Source organism: Anser cygnoides, chromosome 3, assembly GCF_040182565.1.
Source record: "Anser cygnoides isolate HZ-2024a breed goose chromosome 3, Taihu_goose_T2T_genome, whole genome shotgun sequence".
In the NCBI taxonomy this organism is placed as follows: Eukaryota; Metazoa; Chordata; class Aves; order Anseriformes; family Anatidae; genus Anser; species Anser cygnoides.
In genome coordinates this window covers 47,579-72,207 of record NC_089875.1, presented here as the reverse complement: position 1 = coordinate 72,207, position 24,629 = coordinate 47,579, and the positions used below count along the sequence as shown (strand labels likewise).

General features: G+C 49.1%; 1 protein-coding gene and 2 long non-coding RNA genes across 3 annotated transcripts; 2 read left to right on the top strand and 1 right to left on the bottom strand.

Moving 5' to 3' along the window:
* The first annotated feature begins 871 nt into the window (after positions 1-871).
* LOC136790291 (delta-1-pyrroline-5-carboxylate synthase-like) lies at positions 872-24,553 on the top strand. Its single transcript, XM_066993275.1, has 7 exons — positions 872-992; positions 1,614-1,764; positions 4,458-4,564; positions 4,658-4,802; positions 7,987-8,060; positions 8,286-8,385; positions 24,351-24,553. The coding sequence occupies exons 3-7, from the start codon at positions 4,535-4,537 to the stop codon at positions 24,530-24,532; spliced, it is 531 nt and encodes a 176-aa protein (XP_066849376.1). The 5' UTR covers positions 872-992; positions 1,614-1,764; positions 4,458-4,534; the 3' UTR covers positions 24,533-24,553.
* On the bottom strand, positions 13,898-14,650 carry LOC136790296 (uncharacterized). The gene is made up of 2 exons (XR_010829883.1): positions 14,249-14,650; positions 13,898-14,092 (listed from the first exon to the last, which is right to left on the bottom strand). It is a non-coding gene; the product is annotated as an uncharacterized lncRNA (long non-coding RNA).
* Positions 14,988-20,102, top strand: LOC136790293 (uncharacterized). Its single transcript, XR_010829880.1, has 3 exons — positions 14,988-15,426; positions 19,512-19,592; positions 19,712-20,102. It is a non-coding gene; the product is annotated as an uncharacterized lncRNA (long non-coding RNA).
* Positions 24,554-24,629: the final 76 nt, after the last annotated feature.

Below are 24,629 nucleotides of genomic sequence, written 5' to 3'. Positions count from 1 at the left end.
TGACAGTTCCTGGGCATTTAGAAACATTTGGGAGAAACTAACTTCGTGGTTACCTGAACAGAATTGGCTCAAACCACTATTTGTTGGTATTGTAAAAATAATGGCATTGTACGCCTCCCATCCCCCGTGACATCCGAAGAAGACTATTGCGCCTTAACGTTGGAGAAACTCAAGAGCGCGGTACGTGAAGAGGTGCAAAAACAACAGTAGGAGTAAGGAAAGGAGAGGAGGGAGCTGTGAGAAACTAAGTTGTGTTTTTGCAGTAGAGAACTAATTTTCTGTATTCCGAGGTAGTTGTGCAGTCATAATGAGGAGAAACGCCACGTGGGTAAGCGGACAGTAGGCGGCCTCACTGTTCCGAAATAAGGCAGAAGCTTGAGGAAAAACAGGTTGAGCAGCGTGGGCACGGTAAAACAAAGATCACAGGTTCCTGAAACATAAGAAAGGGAAAAAAAAAAAAAAAAAGGAAATAAGAAGGGAGAAATTAAAGGGTTGAAAAAGAAGTAAGATTGTACATACATGGTACATACAGGGGAGGGGATCAGGTGTCGGGGAACAGGGACTAAAAGTTGATGCTGTGCTTACTGCAATGCGCTCCTGATCGGCAGGACGCCCGCCACTGCAACCGCGAATAAAATAGCCTCAGAGAAGATCGCGTGTCAAGAAAATTATTTGAGACGTTTCTCGCAGACAGACTTGACGAGAGAGGACCAAGAACACCCGCGCCTTCTTTAAAAATAAATAAATAAATAAATAAATAAAAAGGCAGCACGGGGGCAGCCTCAGGGTCGCCTTCCCACAGGGAAGCGGCGCCGTGATTGGCTGGACAGTGAGGGCGGAAGTGGCGTCACGGCTAGCCTTAACTCAGGGCGGAAACGCTCCGTGATCGGCTCGGAGGAACGCAGGGCGGAGGTGCCGTGCAGGGCTTGCCGGCACTATGGGCGGAAGCTGTCGGGCCGGGCCGGGCCGCCGCGGCGCGGTGCCGCAACGAGGTTGGTGGTCGGCGCCGCCCCGGGCCGGGTCGGGCCGGGCCGGGAGGGGGCGAGGCGGCGGGCGGTTGGGGCGCCACGCGGTCGGCGGCTTCTGCGGAAACGGCCCTTGTGCGGGGCGGGGGCGGCGCCGGAGCGGAGCGGAGCGGGCGTGCGGCGGGGTCTGCACTGCGCGGGGCTTCGGAGGGCTGGGGGAGAGGGGGGCGAAGCGGCGCGGGGGGGGGGGGCGGGCGGGCGCAGAGAGGGCGGCGGGGGGGGGGGGGGGCGGCTGCGTGCGCTTGGCCGACTCCCCTCTGGGGCGGATGGACTGCTCCGTCCCGCGGCATGCTGGGAGCTGTAGTTCTGTGGCGCGCGGCCGGTCTTTCCCCGAGCCGGGGCCGGGGCCGGGGCCGGGCCGTGCGCGCCGGGAGGCGCAGGTTGCCGCTGGCTGCGAGCGCGGCTGCCGGCGGTGAGGCGAGCGAGAGCCTTCGGGGGCGCTTCCCCGGAGCGTCGGGCCGGGAGGGGTGGGGGCTGCGGCGGCCGGGCGCGGGTCCTCGCTGCGCTCGATCGTCGGGCTGCGCCTCGGAGGTTTTCCTCCCCCCGCGCGCTGACGGCCGGCTCTCTCCTTTCCCTGCGGCTCACCAGGGCAGAAGCAGCTCCCCGCCGCTGGGACCCCCGCGGGGTTTGTCGCCGAGCGAAGGTGGCGCGGCAGCTGAAGGGAGGAAAGCTGCAGCTGGCGTGCTGCAGTCGCAGGTTTCCCAGGAGAAAGAGCAGCCCGTCTGTCCCAGCTGTCCGGGTAAGTCGCAGCGACCTCCGGGTGAAATCCAGGCGTGAAGGGGATTTTGGTGGCTCTCTTAGACGGCTAGCCCTACCAAAGGTCGCATCGGTTACAAAAGGTAGGAGTAACCTTGCAGTTTGTGTGTTCTGTAACGTCTGTAGCACAATAAACCGGCAGGTGAAGAAATGAGCGGGTACAAATACACGTGACTCTACAGCTGAGATTAAATAACGTGCAGGTTCTTCTGTGTTTTGTCTTTCAAAGCGCGTTGTTTGACTCGGTGGTCCTTAACGATGATCCTCGGTGGTCCCTTCCAACTCAGGATATTCTATGATTCTGTTGTTGCCGAGCGCCTGAGCTTTTTGCTCACATTACTGAGGAAAGGAATGGCTGTGCTTCTTCCCCACCCCCCTCTCTTTTTCTTTTTTTTTCCTCTCCTCTCCTCCCTCGATGACGGGGACTCGAAATGTTTTTCTCAGATGTCCATGTGAAAATTTAAAAAAAAAAAAAAAAAGAAGCTGATGGTGAACACTGACAGAATTGGGTGACACTTTCAAGGTAGAGGGCAAAGAACGTGGAAATTTCTAGTACGTTAGTGTTACTCTGTTAGCAAAACCGACGTACACGCCGCTTGCTGTTCCTAGTTTTTTGGTTTGGCCTGGTTTTCCTTTCAGAAGTCTCCCCGAAGGCCTTTGTGGACAAAACTTTGTCCTGCTTCAGCTTTAAGAATTATCCTAGAAGTAATGAACAAGTGCTTGCAGGGCTTTATGGAACGCTAGTTGTGGTCAGTCAAGAACGACTTGGGAGGCAATTCCTTTCGTGGAATTGTAGAGTGATCGAGAGATCAAGGCCAGCGTTGTGAAGAAATAGTGCCAGGTTATAGTCACAGGTGACTGCCTTCTGAAGGGAACAGAGGCTCCCATCTGCAGACCAGACCATCTTTACCGAGAGCTTTTCTACCTGCCTGGGGCTTGGATCAGGGACATTGCTAGCGAGCTTACGAGCTTAGTTCAAACTTCAGATTATTCCCTACTCCTGCTCTTTCACGTGGGTACCAACAAAGTTGCAGCAAGAAGTCTGTGTTCAATCAAAATAAATTTCAGGGCCCTGGGAAGATAGCTAGAGGATTCAGAAGCACGGGTTATCGTCTAGCATTTTGGGATATATTAAACACAGTGTAGGCAGCTGGTCAAAAGAGGTGATTCTCCCACTGTATTTAGCGTTGGCGAAGCCTCTCCTTCGATATTGTGTGCGATTCTGGGCTCTACAATATAAAAAGAACGTTAAGATCCCTGAAAGCGTACAGAGGAGGGCAACAAAGCCGGTAAAAGGATTGGAAGGCACGCCCTGTGTGGACGCTACGGTACTTCTGCTAGCTCCTCGGAATTGTATATAGTCATGAGTAACGCTCCTGATTCTAAATACATAGTCTTTCCCTGCATATAAGCCGAACGCTATTCTACAATCGTTTGCTTCTTCCGGCAGTGGATTCTGTCTTTCAGTGATTTATGGGTACTTTACATGTCCTGGATATTGCTTTCCAGATACCTGGAGCTTGCTAGCTTTTCTGTCTCCCAGACGTGTGGCTGATAGTGGTCTAGTCTTGTGAGCTGTGCTGCCGTGAAGTCTGTCACCTGTTGATGTCGAAGGTACTTTTCTGGAAAGAGGAAGGTGGTAGGTACAGTTTCACACCAGGCCATCAACAAAATCACGTACTCTTTTTATCATCTCCAGACGTGTTTCCTTCGGTGGCTTCTGGACTTTGGTCCATATTGTAGGCCCCGAGAAGGAAGGAGGTTGGCTTTTCATAACCACAATTTCTTCCAGCTGTTTCAGATGGATTTCATGGTTGATTCTAGTTGAAATGACTGCCTCAGGAAAAAAAAATAACAAAAATGGTAGTCCAAACAACTTATAAAAAAATAAAAATAAAAAACAAACGAAAACACCGCTCCCATTTCCTCACAGCTTATTCATTTGCTGTGGTATCTTCTTTATGGAAAGAAGTGTCCTTTCCTTCCCAAGCTGTAAAGGAAGAGTTCAGGTACTCTTCACTTGTGCGCTTTAATCTGTGACGTGTTTGTTCGCATAGAACTTCTGGGAAGTTTGGCGGTAGAGTTTAGGGTTTACATGTTAGGTAAACAGAAGTATCGCTCAACTCAGAACATAGTTAAATAAAAGTACAATATTTATTTAAAATGAATAAGTGTGTGTCTATAGTCTTGTGTCCTTTCTTTGCAGAACTCAATAGTTAGCCTTTATACATATTTCTAAGTTGCCCGGTTTATCAGTGTACAACACAGCATTTGGGAATATCATCTGAGATTTTAGGTGAAGAGGACTGTCCTTTGTTCAGTTGTGCACTCTTGTGTGTCAGCCCTGATTCTGAACCGTATAAAAGCTGGAAACTTCTTTCCGGTTTTCTCTCTAACCTCACTGAAGTGTGGGTACTTCCCAGCGTACGTGATACTATTCAGCATGTGGATATTCTGTTTCCTCACACTAGCTACAATTCCGGTGAAGTTACGCATCTTGAGCCTGCATGTTAGTGTTTCATCCTTTCAGTTCCACAAAAGGAGGGTTCAGTGGAAGTTTTGAATCCTGTAGAGTGGAATACAGGTTTTTAGCCTCAAAGGCTTTAGTTATTTTTCCCTGGTGAGCTTTGGAACAGAAGATATGTAACATTAACAATTTTTTATTATTCATTTCAGGACTCTTTGACAGCCCTCCTGGATCCGATGATGCAAAGCTCACTGACATATCCTACCCAGGAGACCAACAATCGGTGATGTTTGGAACCAAATCCCAGGTGGGAAACGTAAGTGATCAAAGTGGAGCAAGAATTCGTGTTGAGCATGGGGATTCAAATAACAAATGCATTTTCGGGAACTGGCTCTATCCTTCATCGCAGGTGAAAGCAGCTCTGTGGGCCCTCCAAGGAGGCACCTCTGCAGTGATTGCAAGTGGAACCCACCCAAAGATCTCGGGTCGTGTCATCACAGGTGTTGTGGAAGGGAAGAAAGTTGGAACTTTTTTTTCAGAGGTAAAACCTGCAGGTGAGTACGGAAGTAACATGTACATTGGGAGCTGTAGAGATTTCCTGGAAGTTTAGGGTCAAAATTTGGCTAGGCCTGCCTGTTCAACAAATGGGAAACTACGCTCTGCTTGACAAACGGCTTTTGAAAGGTAACTTTTAATGTTGGAATAGAACATCTTGAATCCTCTGCTCGGGTTCCTTCCAGCTGATGACTTGCTGCATCAGACTTGCATTCAAAGAACTGGGTAGAATTTGTATTGCTTTTAGTCTTAGAGGTTATCATCTATTATTGAAGATTCCAGGGTGAAAGCGTGCATATAGAATGTACGGCTGAACTAAGATAGTGTGTAGTTTGGGTTTTTGTCGTAAGTTCTTTTAATGACTCGGTCTTTTGTTACCGTATGCAGGAATGTTTTCCTGCCTCTGTGTTGCTGTGACAATGTAACAAGGGCCGCAGAAAGTCAGACCAAAGATCGGTGGTCTTAGCAGAATGGAACGAGTATAGAGCGATACTTGTGACTTGCACTTTAAGACAAGCCAATGCCTTTGAGTATAAAAACGCTTAATGTGTTTCTTGTAAAAATCGGCCATATCCTTTGAACCCATGTAAACACTTAGCATCCGTGGGTCACAGCAGTCACGAGCCTTAACTAGGTATTGTGCGTAAACTCTGGAGCTAGCACTATGTGGAGAACTGCTTCCTTTATTTTGTGTGTGTTTGTGGGCAGGAGGAGCGTTGAAGTTTGCTTCCTGCTAGCTTTTGATGCCCCCGCCTTCTGTATGGAAAGAGAACACGGGTGATCGATCTCTGTTCAACTTCTATGATATGAGACATCGTCTTTTCCCTCATCGTCTCTTTGTCACATGAAAAAGGTTTTTTCTTAGTCCTTTTCTACAGAAACTGTTCCAAAAGTTTGGCGATCCCTGTTTCTCTTGGCTGAAACTGTTTTTATTCTACTGTGACCTTTTTAAGATAGGCAAAAATAAAATTCTGTGTAGCATCCAAGATGCAAATGAACCTTCAGTTTATGAGATAGCAAGGCTAACTTTGAGTTTTGATCAGACTGGTGATGTTTCTTGTTGCCTTTCCTAGGCCTTTTCCAAAAGCTTAAACGTGTAAGTTGCTCTTCGACGCTGATGAGCATTGGGGTGATGTTTTCATAGGATTATGTGCAGTACCGAGGCCTGATTTCCCCTTTTGCCTCTGCATTTCTTCACGTTTATCTGCTTTGAATTGTGCTTGCTATTTGGTTGCATAGCGGCTGCAAAGGAATCACAGGCTGGTTGAGGTCGGAAGGACCTCCAGAGGTCACCCGGTCCAACACCCCTGCTCAAGCAGAGCCACCCAGATCTGGTTTTCCAGGACCACGTCCAGACAGGTTTTGAAACCTCACAAAGACCGTGACTCCACGACCTCCCTGGGCAGCCTACGCTAGTGCTCAGTCACCCTCACAGCGAAAAAGTATTTACTGATGTTCAGGAAACCACAGGAGGGGAACATCCTATGTTTCGGCCTGTGTCTGTTGCCTCCTTTTTTGTTCCTTGGGTACCAGTTAGAAAAGTCTGGCTTTGTCTTCCTTCCACCCTCCCTTCGTGTATTTACAGACATCGATGAGATCCCCTCCAAGCCTCCTCTTCTCCAGGCCGAACGGTCCCAGCTCTCCCAGCCTGTCCTCATAGGAAAGGTGCTTCAGTCCCTTACCGTCCTCGTGGCCCTCCGTTGGACTCTTTGCAGTGTGTCCAGGTCCCTCCTGTACTGGGAGGCCCAGGCCCAGCACTCCAGGTGCGGCCTCACCGTTCCTGAGCAGAGGCGGAGGATCGCCTTTCTTGACCTGCTGGCAATACTTTGCCTAATGCCACCCAGGATACCCTCAGCTGCTTTTGCAGCAAAGGCACATTGCTGTTTCGTGTTCAAGTTGGCGTCCACCAGGAAACTTAGCTCCTTTTCCGAGAAGTTCCTTTCTGGGAAAAAGTGCGATATCAGCGCTTTTCACTTTGTCCTACTGCAATAAATTTGTATCAGCTATAAAGCTTTTCATCTTGTAACCCCACGTCTCAGACGATTACAAGTATGGTGAACAGCAAAAGTAAAGGTGAAATCTTACTGCGACCCTTCCTCTACCATGGAACGTGGTTACTCCCATTCTTTCTTTTGTCTTCTGTCTTCCAAAACACGCTTGAAATAGTCAGGTACCTTTTTAAAATGAACTCTTATCTCCTCGCGTGTGTCACTTTTTTTCAAAGAACACGAAAATACGCTCTACTTTATAAAGTATGACCTCGCTTTAAAAAGCTGTTTTAACGCTCCTTAATTAAGTCTTCTTAATCAAGTGTCCGCTAGTTCTTTTCTTACCTCCTGTTATTTTCCTTAACGTGGGAATTCCTGCTCTGGCAATTTCTGTAGGACGCTTCTGAAATAGAAGTCCGGGCCTATTAGTCACATTTCAAGTCATCTGTCCTACAGACAATTTCAAGAGAGTTAAAAATGAAAACGTAGCTTATCCGTGAGCTACTTGAGAACTCCTTAGTGAAATGCTGCGTGAGCCTTTTGACTTGTTACTTCTGCTTCTGTTTCAAAACTTGTTCTGTATCGTTTCAGTTTGAGACAGGTTCTTTGATATCCACGCCAAGAAGAAAACCTTTCTTCTGTAGGAACCCTTCAGTGTGCACAGGGAGAGGCGTTGAGAGAGCAGCTATTCTGCAAGCTGTTACTCAGGCCGCTTTTGGCTTCCAGCGCTGTTTGTACATTCCCGTGTTGTTTTGCAATCTTTTCTCTTTTCGTTAGTTGTCTAATTAAACTTTTTCAAAGGATGCCTCCCTGTTTTCAGTTTTCTCCTACGCCCTGAGATTTAGCCGTCCTTGTATTCTTTTGCTCTTTGTCAAGTCTTTTTGATACAAGCTGTGTGCAGCTTTGATACGAGCTTGTTTGTCCCCTATGACCTGGATGATCTTGCTGAATCTCCGTGATGCCTTGAAAAGGGCTGTGCTCGGGGACCGTGGCAGCATTTTGGTATCTGATACAGATTTTCCTGTTCTGGCATACAGTGAATTTCTTTGATATGTCTATTAGGACCGTACCTGTTTTCCTGCTTTGAGTAAAGAGTTGGAAGATGAAAGGTTAGCGTTCGTTTCCTCCCACATGGGCTGTAACCTTTGTCTGCGTGTCTTGTGGTTGTGTTTTGTTTGTTTGTTTGTTTTGGCAGGCCCTCCAGCAGAGCAGCAGGGTGAAAGGGCTCGAGCTGGTGGCAGGACCCTGGCAGCTCTGCAGCCTGAGCAGGTGAGAGAACAGTATGTGCTCACTCTTTAAGGTTGGGAACACGTGGCAAGCCTTAAAATACAGGTTTATAACACAAATGGGTCCTGGAAAAAATCAGCTGGCTCCAAGCATCCAGGGAGTCAAGACGGCGAGAAGATGTGTCAGTAGAAATGAGCTGAAGTGAGCCAGATGTCAAACACCACGGACTTCATATAAGGATGCAGTTGAGAAACTTTTCTCTTTCAGAGAGCGGAGATTGATTATCGTCTTGCTGACTTGTTACCTGATCAGAGAGAAGAAATTCTCTTGGCAAACGAGAAGGACTTAGAAGAAGCTGAAAATAAAGGTAATATTATGGGTCCTTTCATGGTACTCCTGTTGTCATGAGCTTTTCTGGGCCTCAAAGGAAATGAGCAGAACTAGAATATTCCGTCACCTGCAATTGGATATTACGGCTGTCACAGGTTAGTGAGCCCAGGACTTTGAGAGCTTGTCAGTGGAAACAGCTGCAGCTTCCATAATTACATGAGAGATGTCTTCATCAGAGAAGACAGAGAGGCCTTTGAAAACAGCAACCCACGGCATTGTTTAAAAAAAAAAAATAAAAATCTAAATAAATAAATAAATAGCGTTTTCTTTTGCCAAAGGAGGCTCGCTTTAGGAATTGAATATAGCAAGTATCTGCCCTGTTATCGTCATGTATGAAATAGCATGAGTATCTCCTGGGCTGGTTAACGTGATGTTTGGCCCCTGTGGGGAAGGTTGTTACTGAAAAATGATGCTTTCCGGAACGAACCATGTTACCTTCTGACCGAGGAAAGTACAGTTCAGGCAGCATAGACTAAATCCGTTCTCTTGCGTTCGAGGGGTGCATCGAGAAGCTGGTCTTGGGTTAGAAAATGTGTGAAACTGGCACGTCGCAAACTGTAATGCAGAGAGATCTTTGATAACAAAAGTGTATTTCTGTTGGTGAGTTACTGGAAGGCTGCAAGAAGTCTTGCCTCAAAAGACTCTTCTGAAATGAATTCTGTTGCCATCCCAATTTTTTTTCCTCTACGGGCACATTCTTGGGACTTGCTTCTGCAATGTCGAGAGTTATTCAGGGTTGGTTTTTGATACCCAGCGTAGAGAAGGAGTTAGCTTACGTTCAGGTGCTGCGGTTTCTGCACGTGTCTTATAACGTAGGTTCCCTGCTTAACTTGCAATTTATGAGGTTCCTACCAATGAGCACTTTCCTGTCCATGCCGAACGCAGCTGAGTTGCAGGCTACCATTAAACATCAAATGTTTGATATAGATTGCTAATAGCAAATCGCAACTGTTAAGAATATATGCTAAAAAAAAATTAGCACAGAAAGTAGAAGCTCTAGGCTGTGAGTGGTCTGTCCCATACTGATACTGCATGTTTGCACCGAGGCAGAATGATTGCTTTCACTCGCTTGTGGAGCGATGAGTCTAGGCTCTCACTGCTAGTATTTTTAGCAAGACTGATTGAGCATTTCTCTAACATATGAGCAAGTGTTTGAGGAGCAAGTGATGGGTATGGGCACTTAGAAAGAGACTGCCAAAGGGCAGCTTCCTATTTTATAACTGAATTTTGTGAGCGTTGGTCCTCGTTTCATACTGAAGGGGAGTAGGCTCTAGTGAAGGGAGTATGTTCACGTGAAAGGAAAAGGCACTAGTCTCCCTCGTCTGGCATTATTACTTCCTTGCTGCTAGCTCTGTTCTTCATAGAAAGCCAGCATGTTTCCTCGTCACATTCTAGTCTGCCTGCCTAGACTTCAGCCTTTGCCTCCTGGGTCTCTTGCCTTGCATAGACAATCTCTCCCCTTCTCCTCTTCTTCTTCATCTCATTTGTAAACCTTTTATCAGGCTGATTCTTACTGCCTTCCCACCCCCTGACCTTTTTCTTTTTTTTCTATTTTTTTTCTATTTCTATTTTTTCCTTTTTTCTATTTTTTTTTTTTTACAGACTTAGGATGGCTTGTCTTATTAGTTACTTTTCTTCCTGCCAGCCCCCAGCCTCAAGTTCTCCGATGCGACTTCAGAGGATCATCTTTGATACCTCCGCATCTGAATAATACGGTTTCTGTCCCATGCTGTAGCTGACGGCAGGACGGACTCTGAGTGCAGAGGAGAGGTTGCTTCCTCCCTAGTTTCCTATTGCGTCCCATACTGGTTTGGGTAAGCAATTTCAGAGGAAATTTGACTTCTCCGTGGAGCAGCGTGTGCCTGACAGCTAGCTGGAGACAGCACACACAGCATTGAGTCCGCGCTCCGAGTGCGGTCCTGAGTTGCAGTAAAGGTAAAACAATTGCAGACTGACAGTTTAGCTTCTAAGGAGCATCTACAGATAGCACGTTTGCCTCTGATGCTTAAAAGGCGAGGGTCCGAGATCACATTTCACGGACTGCTTCCTAGAGATTTCAAGAAATGCAATCGTTCTGAAGCACAGCCGCGCTCCGTTATTGTTTAAAGGGAACGAACTGCCTTGAGACCCGTTACGTGGGAGGGAACCGGGGGCGGAAGTGACGTCAGGGCGTGCCCTCACCGAGGGCCAAAACGGCTCCGTGATTGGCTGGACCCTGAGGGCGGATGCGGTGTCCGAGCGAGCCGTCAGTGAGGGCAGGAGCATTCCGGGATTGGCTGGGAACCCAGGGCGGAAGCGGCGTCACGGCTAGCCTTAACTCAGGGCGGAAACGCTCCGTGATTGGCTCGGAGGAACCCAGGGCGGAGGTGCCGTGCAGGGCTTGCCGGCACTATGGGCGGCAGCGGCCGGGTCGGGCCGCCGAGGCGCGGTGCCGGTGCCGCCCCGGGCACGGAGTAGCGCGCACCCCGAGCACACGGCGCTTGCCAGCTTTACGGGAGCAGGTTATGTAGCGGGGCTACATAACACAGAACAGCTTCAGCTGTCGGGGGAGGGGAAGGCGACGGGGTCTGGCCGCGATGCCGGGGCAGCGGGAGCCTCTCCGGCTGCCGAGCTTCAACCTGCCGCACAGCTCAGCTCAGCGCCGCGCAGCCGTTTCCTCGCCGCCTGAGTCCCCCCCCTCCGGGAAAGGCGGGAGAATCGGGGGTGGGGTGGGTAAAGCGTGCGCGTTGAGATAAAGACAGTTTAATAGGACAGCAAATTAAGAGAAAGTAACGACAACAGCGTGTACGCACACGCAAAGCTACCGCCGCGCGCGTGTCCGGTTGCCCGGCCGGTTCCTGAGCAGCAGCCGCCCCCCGGCCGTCCTTCCCAGTTCCGGACGCCCCTTCGCGGCCAGCTCGGGTCGCCGTCCCGGTCGCGTCTCCTCCCGGCTCCCGGAGCAGACAAAGCGTCTCCCCTCCGGCCCGAGCGCGCTCAGCGCTCGCAGCCCCTCCTCGTGCGGCGGCTCCGCTCCCCCTTCTGCCGCGCCCGGCCGGCCGCCCGGGCCTTCCTTGCCGACGAGAGCGGCCCGGCCCGGCCGGCCGCGCGCAGGTCCCGCGGCGCTGCTCGGTGCCGCCGGGGCGGGCGGCCCGGGGCCCCGGCCAATGAGGCGGCGGGCGGCGGCGCGGCTCCGGGGAGAGGGGCGGGGCATGCAAATCACGCCGGAGGGGAGGGGAGGGGAGGGAGGGCGGGCGGGCGAAGGGGCGGGGCGAACGCCCAGAGGAGGCCGAGCTGCGCCAATCAGCGCGGAGCGGAGGTCGGGCGCAGGGGCTCGGTGGGCGGGGCACGCGGGCGGCGAGCCGCGGGGAGGGAGAGGCGGTGCCGGGGGCGGGGCATGCAAATTCCGCGCGGGGCCGAGCGAATCGGGCGCGCGGGGGCCCGAAGGGGCCGCTGGGAGGCCCCGGCGACGCGGCGGCGGGGCGCTCGGGGGTCGCGGCTGCGAGCGGAGCGCCCGAGAGTGGGCGAGGGCGGCGGGTTTAGCCCCGGGAGGGCGGGGGCGGGCGGTGGAGCAGCGGCCGTGAGGTGGGGGTGGTGGGCGCGGGAGGGGGTGCGTGTGTGCGAGGGTGAGTGAGCGCCGCTGCGCTTCAATGGCCGGCAGTAGTGGCGCGGAGGGTGGCGCAGCAAGCGGGGCGTTGCAGGGGCTTCCGGCGCCTGGCAGTGAATTGGCAGAGTAATTAGGACCGGGCCCTTCCGTCACGGGAAGTTCGCAGTTTTGGTTGGCTAGATGGAAAGGGACCGTGGCGTCCGTATCTGTATCCTTGATCGTAGTGGCAGGAGTTTTGACGGCCCTTGGTTGTTGCATTATCCCCTGTGTAAAAGGACTAGTACAGCGGCTCACTGAAACTGCGCTGTTGAAACAAATGACCGTGGAGCCACCACCTTACTCACGTAAGGCGATGATATTAGAGGGGATGGAAAGCAAAGAAGGTGAAGAAGAGGAAGAGATCTACCAAATTACACCGCAGAGAAAAGTTTTGCAAAAATCAACAGTTTATAAAGAAGAAAAGGGGGGAATTGTGGGAATAAAAATGTTGTTTTTGCAGAGTTACGTTGTTTAGAGGGAAGGAATGCGGTGTTGAGATAGGCTCGCAGTGATAAGAAAGCTTAACGGACAACCTTGTAAAATGCAGACAACCGGACCCCTCAGAGCAGCTAGGTGAAAATCACGGCGTCAAGTCAGATCAGTGAAGAAACATTACCGCTTCAAACAGTAAAAAAGTCAAAAGAAATTTGAAATTGAACAGGCCGGCAACTGAAGGCCACGTAGTGTCTGTGAAGCGTCGGATAGGTTGTGAACCCGGAATACCCAGTCAGTGGGGAAACAGGGGAGGGTCCCGGTCGTCGAGAAAGAAAGTACACAAACCATACTGTGTGACTAGTAGGCGCGCTCCTGCTTGTGGGACGCGTGCCATTGCGATCGCGAATAAATTACTACTTCACTGAGATCCTCGCCTGAGCCTAAGCTACTGGCTACGGAGTGTTTCTCACGCTCCCTGCGCGTAATCCTGGCTACAATATACCGCGTTATCGAAGGTGCCTTTTAAACAACAGTGATAGAAACTCAGGGGGCGATAGTACTGACCCTGGGTGTGGAATTATCCACGCAGGGAATAATCCACGCTGCACCAAATATGGTAGCCACAGGAACGCTAATATACATAGCGCGTGCCAGATGCGACGTGAGAATCCTGCACCTGGATGGCCTGTCCCAAATGGCGAGAGGTGGTACTGGCTACGTGGCAATAAAGCCAGGAAGGTGTTGCCCCTGGGATGGAAGGGAGCTTGCACCCTGGAGGCAGTAATTCCAAACGTGACTATTATTGAAGACCCACAAAGCCAAAGCCCCCTTGAGACCACACGCAGGATTAAGCGGACTCCAGACAATTCTCTAGTAAAATTCTCTAGTATTTCACAGCTTTGCAAGGTGGTTTTTACCTCGGTGAGGGGTGGGTGAATTAGAAAAAGCTATTGCAAATATCTCCGCTATAACTGAAGAACTAGAAAATAAGTTTGATAAGTTTGCAAAAATAGCACCGTAGAATCGAATAGTATTCGATTCATTAATAACCTCATAAGGAGGAGCGTGCACTGTAATTAATGCTAGTTGCTGTATAGATGTAGATCAAACGGGACGGATTTGACTGATATTTGGGGGGAAAAAAAGGTATACTGGGGGGCGTGGGGGGGGAAAGATCCTACATAGAGTAGCTCAATGTGACAGTTCCTGGGCATTTAGAAACATTTGGGAGAAACTAACTTCGTGGTTACCTGAACAGAATTGGCTCAAACCACTATTTGTTGGTATTGTAAAAATAATGGCATTGTACGCCTCCCATCCCCCGTGACATCCGAAGAAGACTATTGCGCCTTAACGTTGGAGAAACTCAAGAGCGCGGTACGTGAAGAGGTGCAAAAACAACAGTAGGAGTAAGGAAAGGAGAGGAGGGAGCTGTGAGAAACTAAGTTGTGTTTTTGCAGTAGAGAACTAATTTTCTGTATTCCGAGGTAGTTGTGCAGTCATAATGAGGAGAAACGCCACGTGGGTAAGCGGACAGTAGGCGGCCTCACTGTTCCGAAATAAGGCAGAAGCTTGAGGAAAAACAGGTTGAGCAGCGTGGGCACGGTAAAACAAAGATCACAGGTTCCTGAAACATAAGAAAGGGAAAAAAAAAAAAAAAAAAGGAAATAAGAAGGGAGAAATTAAAGGGTTGAAAAAGAAGTAAGATTGTACATACATGGTACATACAGGGGAGGGGATCAGGTGTCGGGGAACAGGGACTAAAAGTTGATGCTGTGCTTACTGCAATGCGCTCCTGATCGGCAGGACGCCCGCCACTGCAACCGCGAATAAAATAGCCTCAGAGAAGATCGCGTGTCAAGAAAATTATTTGAGACGTTTCTCGCAGACAGACTTGACGAGAGAGGACCAAGAACACCCGCGCCTTCTTTAAAAATAAATAAATAAATAAATAAATAAAAAGGCAGCACGGGGGCAGCCTCAGGGTCGCCTTCCCACAGGGAAGCGGCGCCGTGATTGGCTGGACAGTGAGGGCGGAAGTGGCGTCACGGCTAGCCTTAACTCAGGGCGGAAACGCTCCGTGATCGGCTCGGAGGAACGCAGGGCGGAGGTGCCGTGCAGGGCTTGCCGGCACTATGGGCGGAAGCTGTCGGGCCGGGCCGGGCCGCCGCGGCGCGGTGCCGCAACGAGGTTGGTGGTCGGCGCCGCCCCGGGCCGGGTCGGGCCGGGCCGGGAGGGGGCGAGGCGGCGGGCGGTTGGGGCGCCACGCGGTCGGCGGCTTCTGCGGAAACGGCCCTTGTGCGGGGCGGGGGCGGCGCCGGAGCGGAGCGGAGCGGGCGTGCGGCGGGGTCTGCACTGCGCGGGGCTTCGGAGGGCTGGGGGAGAGGGGGGCGAAGCGGCGCGGGGGGGGGGGCGGGCGGGCGCAGAGAGGGCGGCGGGGGGGGGGGGGGGCGGCTGCGTGCGCTTGGCCGACTCCCCTCTGGGGCGGATGGACTGCTCCGTCCCGCGGCATGCTGGGAGCTGTAGTTCTGTGGCGCGCGGCCGGTCTTTCCCCGAGCCGGGGCCGGGGCCGGGGCCGGGCCGTGCGCGCCGGGAGGCGCAGGTTGCCGCTGGCTGCGAGCGCGGCTGCCGGCGGTGAGGCGAGCGAGAGCCTTCGGGGGCGCTTCCCCGGAGCGTCGGGCCGGGAGGGGTGGGGGCTGCGGCGGCCGGGCGCGGGTCCTCGCTGCGCTCGATCGTCGGGCTGCGCCTCGGAGGTTTTCCTCCCCCCGCGCGCTGACGGCCGGCTCTCTCCTTTCCCTGCGGCTCACCAGGGCAGAAGCAGCTCCCCGCCGCTGGGATCCCCGCGGGGTTTGTCGCCGAGCGAAGGTGGCGCGGCAGCTGAAGGGAGGAAAGCTGCAGCTGGCGTGCTGCAGTCGCAGGTTTCCCAGGAGAAAGAGCAGCCCGTCTGTCCCAGCTGTCCGGGTAAGTCGCAGCGACCTCCGGGTGAAATCCAGGTGTGCTCTAGTAACTTTCCTGCACCTCAGGCTCAAAGGCCTGATTGAATTTGCATAACTGTGAACGGATGAACAGATTGGAGGATTTTTTTTTTTTTTTTGGACGGAGGCAGTCCCTAAACCGATGCAGCCTAACCGCATCTAAGATGTAGGTTGTTACTTCCATAAGCTATAAAGGAACTTTACATGTTTTTTAAGTGGAGTCTCATGTGCGTGCGTTTGGCTTGTCCTGATGGCTGGTGTAGGTGATTGCTCACATGACCAAAAACTCCTTGTGCTGATGTTGGATCTGCCCGTTGGTAAAGGACCGCATGTTCAGCTTTTTTTCCTTACCGTGTCGTAGTTATTTTATTATTATTTTTTTTCTGAAAGAAAGGGTGGATTTTTCATTGGTTTCTCTGTGAGCATATCGAACCAGATCGCAGTAAATACACGTAAGCGAGTAGGCTGCAGCACGTACTGGTCAGTATCAGAGTACTACTCTGCTAGCAGAGGAGAGCCAGATGAAGATGTTCAGGGTAAGGGCTTGTTCTGCCTCAAGTTGAATGGAAAGATGCTGAAGTTGAGCATCCCGGGGAATGTTTGTAGGACTATTTTTAGACGACGAAAGTTCAAATGGCTGTTGGTGAACAGGATTTTGTTGGCTCTTTTAGACAGCTATTCCTACCGAAGATCCCATCGGTTACAAAAGGTGGTAACCTTGCAGTTTCTACGGTCTGTAGCAAAATAAACTGGCAGATGAATAAATGAGCAGGCACAAATACATGTGACTCTATAGCCATGTTGTGGTTTAACGTAGCTGGCAGCTAAGCACCACATAGCCGTTGGCTTGCCCTCCCCCCTCCCTCTCTGGGATGGGGGAGAGAAACGGGAAAGTGAAGCCTGTGGGTTGAGATAAAGACAGCTTATAAAAACAGGAAAATAATAATAATGATGATAATAGTACTACTACTAATAATGTGCACAAACAAGTGATGCGCAATGCAATTGCTCACCACCTGCTGACCGATGCCCAGCCTATCCCCGAGCAGCCGGCCCCCCACCCAGGCCAGCCACCCCTATATATTGTTTAGCATGACGTCAGATGGTATGGAATACCCCTTTGGCCAGTTCGGGTCAGCTGTCCTGGGTCTATCCCCTCCCAGCTCCTGCTGTACCCCCAGCCTGCTCGCTGGCAGGACAGAGCGAGAAGCCGGAAAGTCCTTGGCCTGGTGTAAACACTGCTCTGCAACAATTAAAACATCAGCATGTTATCAGCGCTCTTCTCATCCTAATCCAAAACATAGCACCCTACCAGCTACTAGGAGGAAAATTAATCCTATACTAGCTGAAACCAGGACAAGCTGAGGTTAAATAACCTGCAGTTTCTTCTGTTTTATCTTTCAAAGAATGTTCTTGCTGAGCGCCTGAGCTTTTTGCTCACCTTACCGAGGAAAGGAATGGCTGTGCTTCTTTCCCCCTCATCCCTATTTTTTTTCCTCTTCTCCCTCGATGACAGGGACTTGGAATGTTTTTCTCAGATGTCCATGTGAAAGTTTTAAAGAATGCTAATGGTGAACACTGACAGTATTGGGTGACTTTTTAAAGGTGGAGGGTAAAGAACGTGGAAATTCCTAGTACGTTAATGTTACTTTGTTAACAAAACTGATGTAATAGCCACTTGCTGTTTCTGTTTTCTTTGGTTTGGCTTGGTTTTCTTTTCAGTAGTCTCCCAAAAGGCTTTTGTTGACAAAACTTTGTCCTGCTTCAGCTTTAAGAATTACCCTAGAAATAATGAACAAGTGCTTGCAGGGCTTTCCAGAATGCTAATTGTAGTCAGTCAAGAATGACTTGGGAGGCAATTCCTTTCACGTAATCGTAGAGTGGTTTGGGTTGGAAGGGACGCTTAAAGATCATCTAGTCCATCCCCCCTGCCTCGATCAGTGGCGTCTTGCACTAGGTCAGGTTGCTCAAAGCCCCATCCAGCCCAGCTTTGAGTACCTCCAGTAATGAGGCCTCTACAACTTCTCTGGGCAGCCTGTTTCAGTGTCTTACTACCCTCATTGAGAAGAACTTCTTCCTTTTGTTCAATCTAAATCTATCTTCCTTCAGTTTAAAACTTGTCTTGCCTTGTCGCTACAGGCCCTGGTAACAAGTCCTTGCCTGTCTCTTTTGTAAGTCCACTATACGTGTTTAAAGGTAGTAATGAGGTCTCCCCAGAGCCTTCTCTTCTCCGGGCCGAAGTGTGACACAGCCCTTCTCCTGGTGCTGACTTGCAGGTCAGTGCCGAGCTACCGGAAGGAGGTTTTTATGTACTTTGCTACTTCCTTCAAAGGGAAGTTGAAGTACAGACAAGCTGACTGAGAACACTCCAAAGTGGTAGACGCGAGACGTTTTGTAGGACGCCAGCTCTTTTCCTCTGTGAGCGGAAGGAAAGCTTGTTCGGACACAGGTATCTATCACAGAGGGATGCAGCTCTCGTTACCACTTCTGCTGACTCCTGAAGTGTTCCTATGCTCTGGTCTGATATCCCTGCCCATCTGTGGCAGAAGAGTTTGTCCCTCAGATTGCAGAAGCAGCATTGTGGAATTTAGGTTTTGGAATGTATTGAGATTGTACTCCTGAAATCTGATCTATTTCAAGATACTACCTATCCTTTCAAACCTTGCTTCTCTGAAATCCAAGTTGTTGTCATTACCCCAGAAATACCGAAGGGAGAAATGCTCCATTGAGCAAATTATCAGAAAGACAGAATCAATTTAGGAAAGCCTCTCTCCTGTGGAATTTGTGGATTCCTTAAACTGGCCTGGCAGGAGTATTTGAAGTAAATACTATCCAAGAAAAAATCATTCTCACGTGTCCCCTCAAGACTAGGAGATGGTTACCCAGCAAAATGCTTGCTCGAGGCACGGGCTCAACAGCTGATTAAGTAACTGGAGTGTGTGGGATAAAATACTGCAGACAGCACAGTCCACGCGTTTGGTTGTTTAATGCCACTGAGATATGCTTTTATAGCAGAAATGTGTCAGAATTAACAGTAATACAAGGAAATGATGCAAACCTGGAGGTAGGCAGTGAGCTTTGTGAGCAGGGAGTGCTGGTGTGGCCCTGTTCCTCTGACTACACCTGTGCGAATCAAGTAGGGGAAGTGAGTATGGATGTGGTATTTCAGCCCTTTCAGGGAGCTGAACGTCACCTGAAAAGATGACGACATCCCTGCCCTGAAGGACCTGCCCACCACAGTCTGTAGCATTGTGTGCATTTGTAGATTGCTGGGCCTGAGAGTAGGGGACTATGGGGTGTTGGGGCTGGGATTTGATTTGGGGATTCCCCCCAGCCCCACAAGCTTAGCTTTTAAGTTAAAGCTTGGAAATAGAAGAGGGAGTGACGGAAGAAAAAAGCAAAGCCTTACAGAGCCTCAGCTCCATTGAGGAACGAATAACAGTCTGTTTGCTTCTGGAAGAACTTCCCACTGCTGAGGATAGATGGGGTGGACCCCAAAAACTAGATGGGATTCTGTGTGAGCTGGTGATACTGCCAGCAGGACTCCATAGCTGACAAGAGACATTATTTGTTTTGATGTCCGTCACAATGAAAAATGCTTGTTTCATCCAACCTGGGGAAGTAGTATCAAACTCACAGACAGAAACAATATTAGTAAGACTCTATTATACAGTCATTGTGAAAGTTTAGCATAGCGAAGAAACTGTGTGTATAAGGTGAAAAATGGAGTCATACCTCCGAGAAGTCTCAGTTTGTGGTCTTTAATCTTTTTTCTTGTTTTTTTTTTTTGGGGGGGGGGGGAGGGGAGGGAAGGGGGGTAATGAGGGAGAGAGACGAACATTACCCAAAAAGGTGACAAAATCCGTGCCTAAAAAGCTCACCTGCTACAGCTTTTATAAATGATCTTTGCACTGCAAGTTTCAGTTTTCATGAAGCCAAATTGACATAAATCTGAAAATTTCCATGGGTTTAAAAGAACGCTTACTGAAATATTCTTGTCATTCACAGTAATAATGGAGTGAGTGAACTTGTTCCGCATAGTGACCTTACTTTATTTTTTTTGTATTCCAGCAAACCTGTGCAATCCCAGGAGTGTAAGTACAGTCTTGTGTAGCATTGTCATTCTGCCCCACCACTCTGATATCTAACAAGGTAATACTTTCTGGATGTTGTCTACAAATTCTTTCCTTTCTTATGTAAGAGGTAGATGCATGTATTGCCTAGTTGTCATAGATTGTTGCTGAAGTACTGTTTTATTTGTATTTGTGAAGACAGCAGAATCAAAGATAGCAGCTCGGCGACTTCCACCGAGATGGTCATTAAGATAAAACAGTGAAGTTTCTAGCATATATTAAAAAGCCTGGAGGAGTTAGCATAGCTTGCAGGAAATTGTGCTGGAAAGAGATGATATTTGACAGCAAACATGAAAATGTTGTCTTTTTACCAAGAATGATGAGAACTGCTGCATCTGCCCTGTGTTTGGATGGGTAAGTGGGGTGAGTGAGTTAAGAGGAGCTGAGCGTAGAGTTTGTGGCGGAATTGAGAAACGAATGAGATAATTTAACCTCTTTTCTGTGCATGTCTTTTTTTTTTAAATCCTATACTTTTGTTATTATCAAGAATTTTTAATGTAACTCTCAATTTTAACTGGTTTGGTTTTGTGGATAGCAGCTAACTATAGAAAGAACTAAGATCCTGAAGTGTCCTTGGAGCCGCTAACTCTACTTCTTTATCTCTTCCCTAAGAAGACGCCCTGGATTTAAAGACGGTGTGTATTAAATGAAGTATGAGAAGAAACAGCTTCTTCGGACACTTGCGCTCCTCTTCTTCAGCTCGTGCAGAAGGCTGACAGCCTGTCTCACTCTTGTCAGTGCTATCCCACCAGCTCCTGTAGGAGCTCAGCACCGCGTTTGGCTTGTTGCGATCTTCCCGCTCCCCTCATTTCTGTGCTGCAACGCCACCATGCACGAGAAGTCAGGTAGGATCTGAAGACCTTTGAAATTGCTAAAGAATCAAACCTCAGCTGTCAGTTTTAGCCCATTGTACTCCAGACATTTGCTTTGCTGGATGATGGTTTCGTTTTTGATTTTGTAATACGTTCTTTGTAGAGGTTATTTTAAGCAGACAAGTAGGTAGCCTCCTTCTTTCGGTGGATTTGTGCAGGTTTTAGCTGAGCTTTGCACATCTGAGCGATTGCCCAGTGGCTGTTCTGGTCTTGACGCGTCCCTAAAACCTTTGTCCGCCTCGCCCCTCCTCTTTGTGTATTAAGATGCATGTTTGCGTAAAAATTATGTACACTGTGCATAAGCCCCCCAGTGGTTATGGGGCATTTTCAGCATTTCACAGATAAGAGTCTGTGTTCACTTAATCACTTAGGCATAGTCCTGGCTTTCAGCGTAGGCATAGCTAGTGATTGTTACTCAAGTGGTTATGAAGTTCCCAATGTTTGTTTGTTTATCTATATATATATATAGAGAGAGAGAGAGAGATACATACACATATGTATGTATATACATAAATGAAACTGAGTCTGTGGAGTAAAAGACTTGTCTGCTTGCTGTATATACTCACGTATCAGCAGACTCAAACGCAAGCTGATCCAAACTGGGTGCCAAGCTGTGCCTTTTTTATCGCATGGAATATGCAATCTGTGCACCTCAGGTGTACCTTGTCTATTAACTATCTCTTACATTGTGCCACCCCTTTAATATCAGTGGATGTACCCAGCACCACCTTGGGGCTACATAGAATGTGGAAATTTCTAGTATGTTAATGTTACTCTGTTAACAAAACTGACGTACTAGCTGCATGCTGTTTCTGTTTTTTTTGTTTTTCTTTTCAGTAGCCTCCCCAAAAGTTTTTGTGGACATGTTGTGTATCTTTTCTTGTTCTTCCAGGATTCATTTGGCAGGAAAGACGACCATGGAATCCAAGGGCTGTGGACAACCATCTACCAGATGGTTGTTGCAGATGCCTTCGGTCACGTCATTTGTCCTTTTAGCTCGCCCTTTCCTTTGATCCTTTCATCTTGAGTTGAATTTTTGTGCAGCGCTATGTTTGCAGTGGTAACACTGCTGCTGAGGTGTTTTCGATTAAAAACGATCTTAACTGTAATAGTGAATTCACTGAGTGTGGCTTTGTATAACGACTTCCACGACCATAACATTTTTCTCCTTTGTCACAGATAGGAGGAAAACTCTTTCCAGAGAGATGGAGAAGGAATTAATTATACCTCTGCCTCATCCCGTGAGACCAGAAGATGTGGAGTAACTGTAAGCTGCGATTCTCAGGAGACATACTAAGCATCTCTGGTTCCTTCTCGGCCTGCCCCCCTAAGGCCTTAGGGATGAGAAATCTTAGGCTTAATGTTTTTCCCTATGAAATACTATCGTGTTAAGGGGTGTAGCTGACTAACTGTTACGGGTCTGGTCGGATTCGGGGTACTGAACTACCACGGTCACGGATTCACCAATAACGTAGCACACCCTCGCTCTAGTTGTGTTCAATGAGAACTGTCACGGCTAGGAACAATGCAACGAAGGGCAGTTTATTACAGCAACAGGGACACAGGTTCTTTGGAATTGCCGGCGATAAATTCACTGTCCGCAAAAGCAAGCGAGCACCCATGAAATACACAGGTAGTCGTCCTGGCTATTAACGCATTAAAAGGCACAAAGGCTCTAGAGATTTCTGAGTTTCTACGGAGACGCCTGGTACAACCAAGCATTCAAATCTTACCCCACGACATCCCAGTGCGGGGGGGAAGAGAGGCTCAGCCTGTCGACTGATCCCCGAAGTCAGAAAGGTATCCTTCGTGATGGTATCTTCCCTAACATCCCCTTTCACTTAAGCCAATTTACATTATCCACCAATCTGTTCTCTTTAGAGACCAGTGATAGGACCCGTGGGAATGGTGTCAACCTGCAGCAGGAGAGGTTCAGGCTAGACATCAGGAAGAGGTTCTTCACTGAGAGGGTTGTTGAGCACTGGAACAGTCTCCCCAGGGCGGTAGTCGCTTCACCAAGTGTGCCGGAGTTTAAGAAGCATTTGGACTGTGCACTTAGTCATATGGTCTGAATTTTTGGGTTGACCTGTGTGATGCCGGGAGTTGGGCTCGATGATCCTTGTGGATCCCTTCCAATTCGGGATATTCTATGATTCTGTGATTATTTTCTGTCCCTTTTAGGTGGAGCTTGAGTGACTCTAGTCAGGCATATCTTGGTTATGATTTGTAAAGTTTTCTTGCTTTCGTTTAAAGCTATAGGGGTCTGAGAAATTCAGAGCGTGTGCTCAGTGAGGGGTGGTCGCAGCTTGGAGGCATGGAGCTTTTGGGATGGAGGTGTGTTTTGGTATTATAGTGATGATATAATGAGCAAAAGTTCACTAGAGTACAACGTTCCGTCAAAACCATGACAGGTGGTTGGCTCAGGGTGTGAGAAACAAAGTTGTGTTTTTGCAGTAGAGAATTACTTTTCTGTATTCCAAGGTAATCGTGTAGTCATAATAAAGAGAAATGCTAAGTAGATAAGTGAAGGGAATGAGGACACAGACTCCAAGATAGTTGAGAAATGGAGACCCTTTATTGTTCCAATGCCAGATATTATATAGCTTTCTGAACCAGCTACATGCACTGCACGCAGCTAGCGTGCGTAGTTACAGACTTCTGATTAGTGCATTCCTTTTGATCATGCATAGCCCTCTATAGGCCCGTGCGAGCCTAGCTACTTCTTGCTGGTTCCCACTTTCTCTTACTCTAGCCTGGTTACCACTCTATGCCTGTGAGTAACCTTCTTCTTAACCCTTAGTGCACCGCTGTATCAATCAGCTCCAGTTTATCACCGAATGGGTCACCTGTAGATAAGTGGACAGTAGAAGGCCTCACTGTTCCAAAATAAGGTAGAAGCTTGAGAAAAACAAGATGAGCAGTGTGAGAACAGTAAAACAAAGATCACAAGTTCTCAAAACGTAAGAAAGGAGAAATTAAAGGGTTGAAAAAACAGAAAAATTGTACATACATGGTATAGAGGAGCGTCGAGTTGCTTGTGAACCTGTAGTACTTAGCCAATGAGGAAACAGGGGAGGTGATCAGGCGTCGGGTAATAGGGAATAAAAGGTTATGATTTGTTTACTAAAATGCGTTCCTGATTGACATGACGCCCGCCATTGCAATCACGAATAAAATAGCCTCACAGAAGATCCTGTCTGAAGAAAATTATTTGAGATTTTTCTCACAAGGATGGTAAACATGCAGCTTATCAGTCTTGGTGCGCATAAGAGCATCAGGTCCCCGTCTCATCACAGAGCCTATCCGTGGTGTCTCCACTCTGCTCTGTGCTCTGTACTGTTCCTTAGAGTCAGCACACCAAGTTCCCCTAGTGCAATAGCATGTAAAGTTGGAGGCCTAGGGAACGCTTAGGTAGCGCAGCTACCCTGCACCCTGAAAGCTTTTTCAATGCTGCACATTTTCTTTAAAATGTGAATATTAGTTTAATTTGCCTAGTTACTTAAGGCAATTACTCCACAAGTACCAAAAGCGATATGGAGAAGCCTACTTCCAGCATCTCTGTTGGTAATAATAGCTTCATACTTGTGTGCTTATCCTCATGCCTTTTCCTTTCAAATACTGGAAAGGCAGAGACTGTTCAACAGAGTCATCTCTGATCCAAAAACCAAAACTCCGATTTCATCCCAAACTAATGCTGTCTGATGTCAGTAAAACTGCTATTACTCTCGGTCGTCCTGGCTGTCGCAATTGTGCCTCTGTTGGACTCTCTGTCCAACCCTGTCGATCACCCCTGTCCCGCTCCCTGTCCGCCGGGTGGTTCTTCTGTCCCTCTGCCTTGCTGTCTGTCTGTCCACCCAGTTCCTCTCCTGCTGCTTGTATCCCACTTGTGCCCTTTTCCTTTTAAGACCTCCTGTGCCTCACAGCCCATTTCTGCAGGAGGCAGCTGTTCCCCAGGGCATGGATGCTGAGACGGACGGATGGACCTGCTGGATGCCTGAGCCCCGCAGCCCCCCAGGGGAAGGGGAGAATGTCTGGGCAGGGAGTTCTGCCGCAGTCTCCCTCCCAGGAGTCCTGCGTAAGAGTTTAATAAAGTTTGCTTTCCGGCTTGTGCTGCCCTCTGTGTTTGTGGACACTGTAAGTGGCTGTGGCCGTGCTGCTAGGTGCAGGTTCCTGGGTGTGGAGGG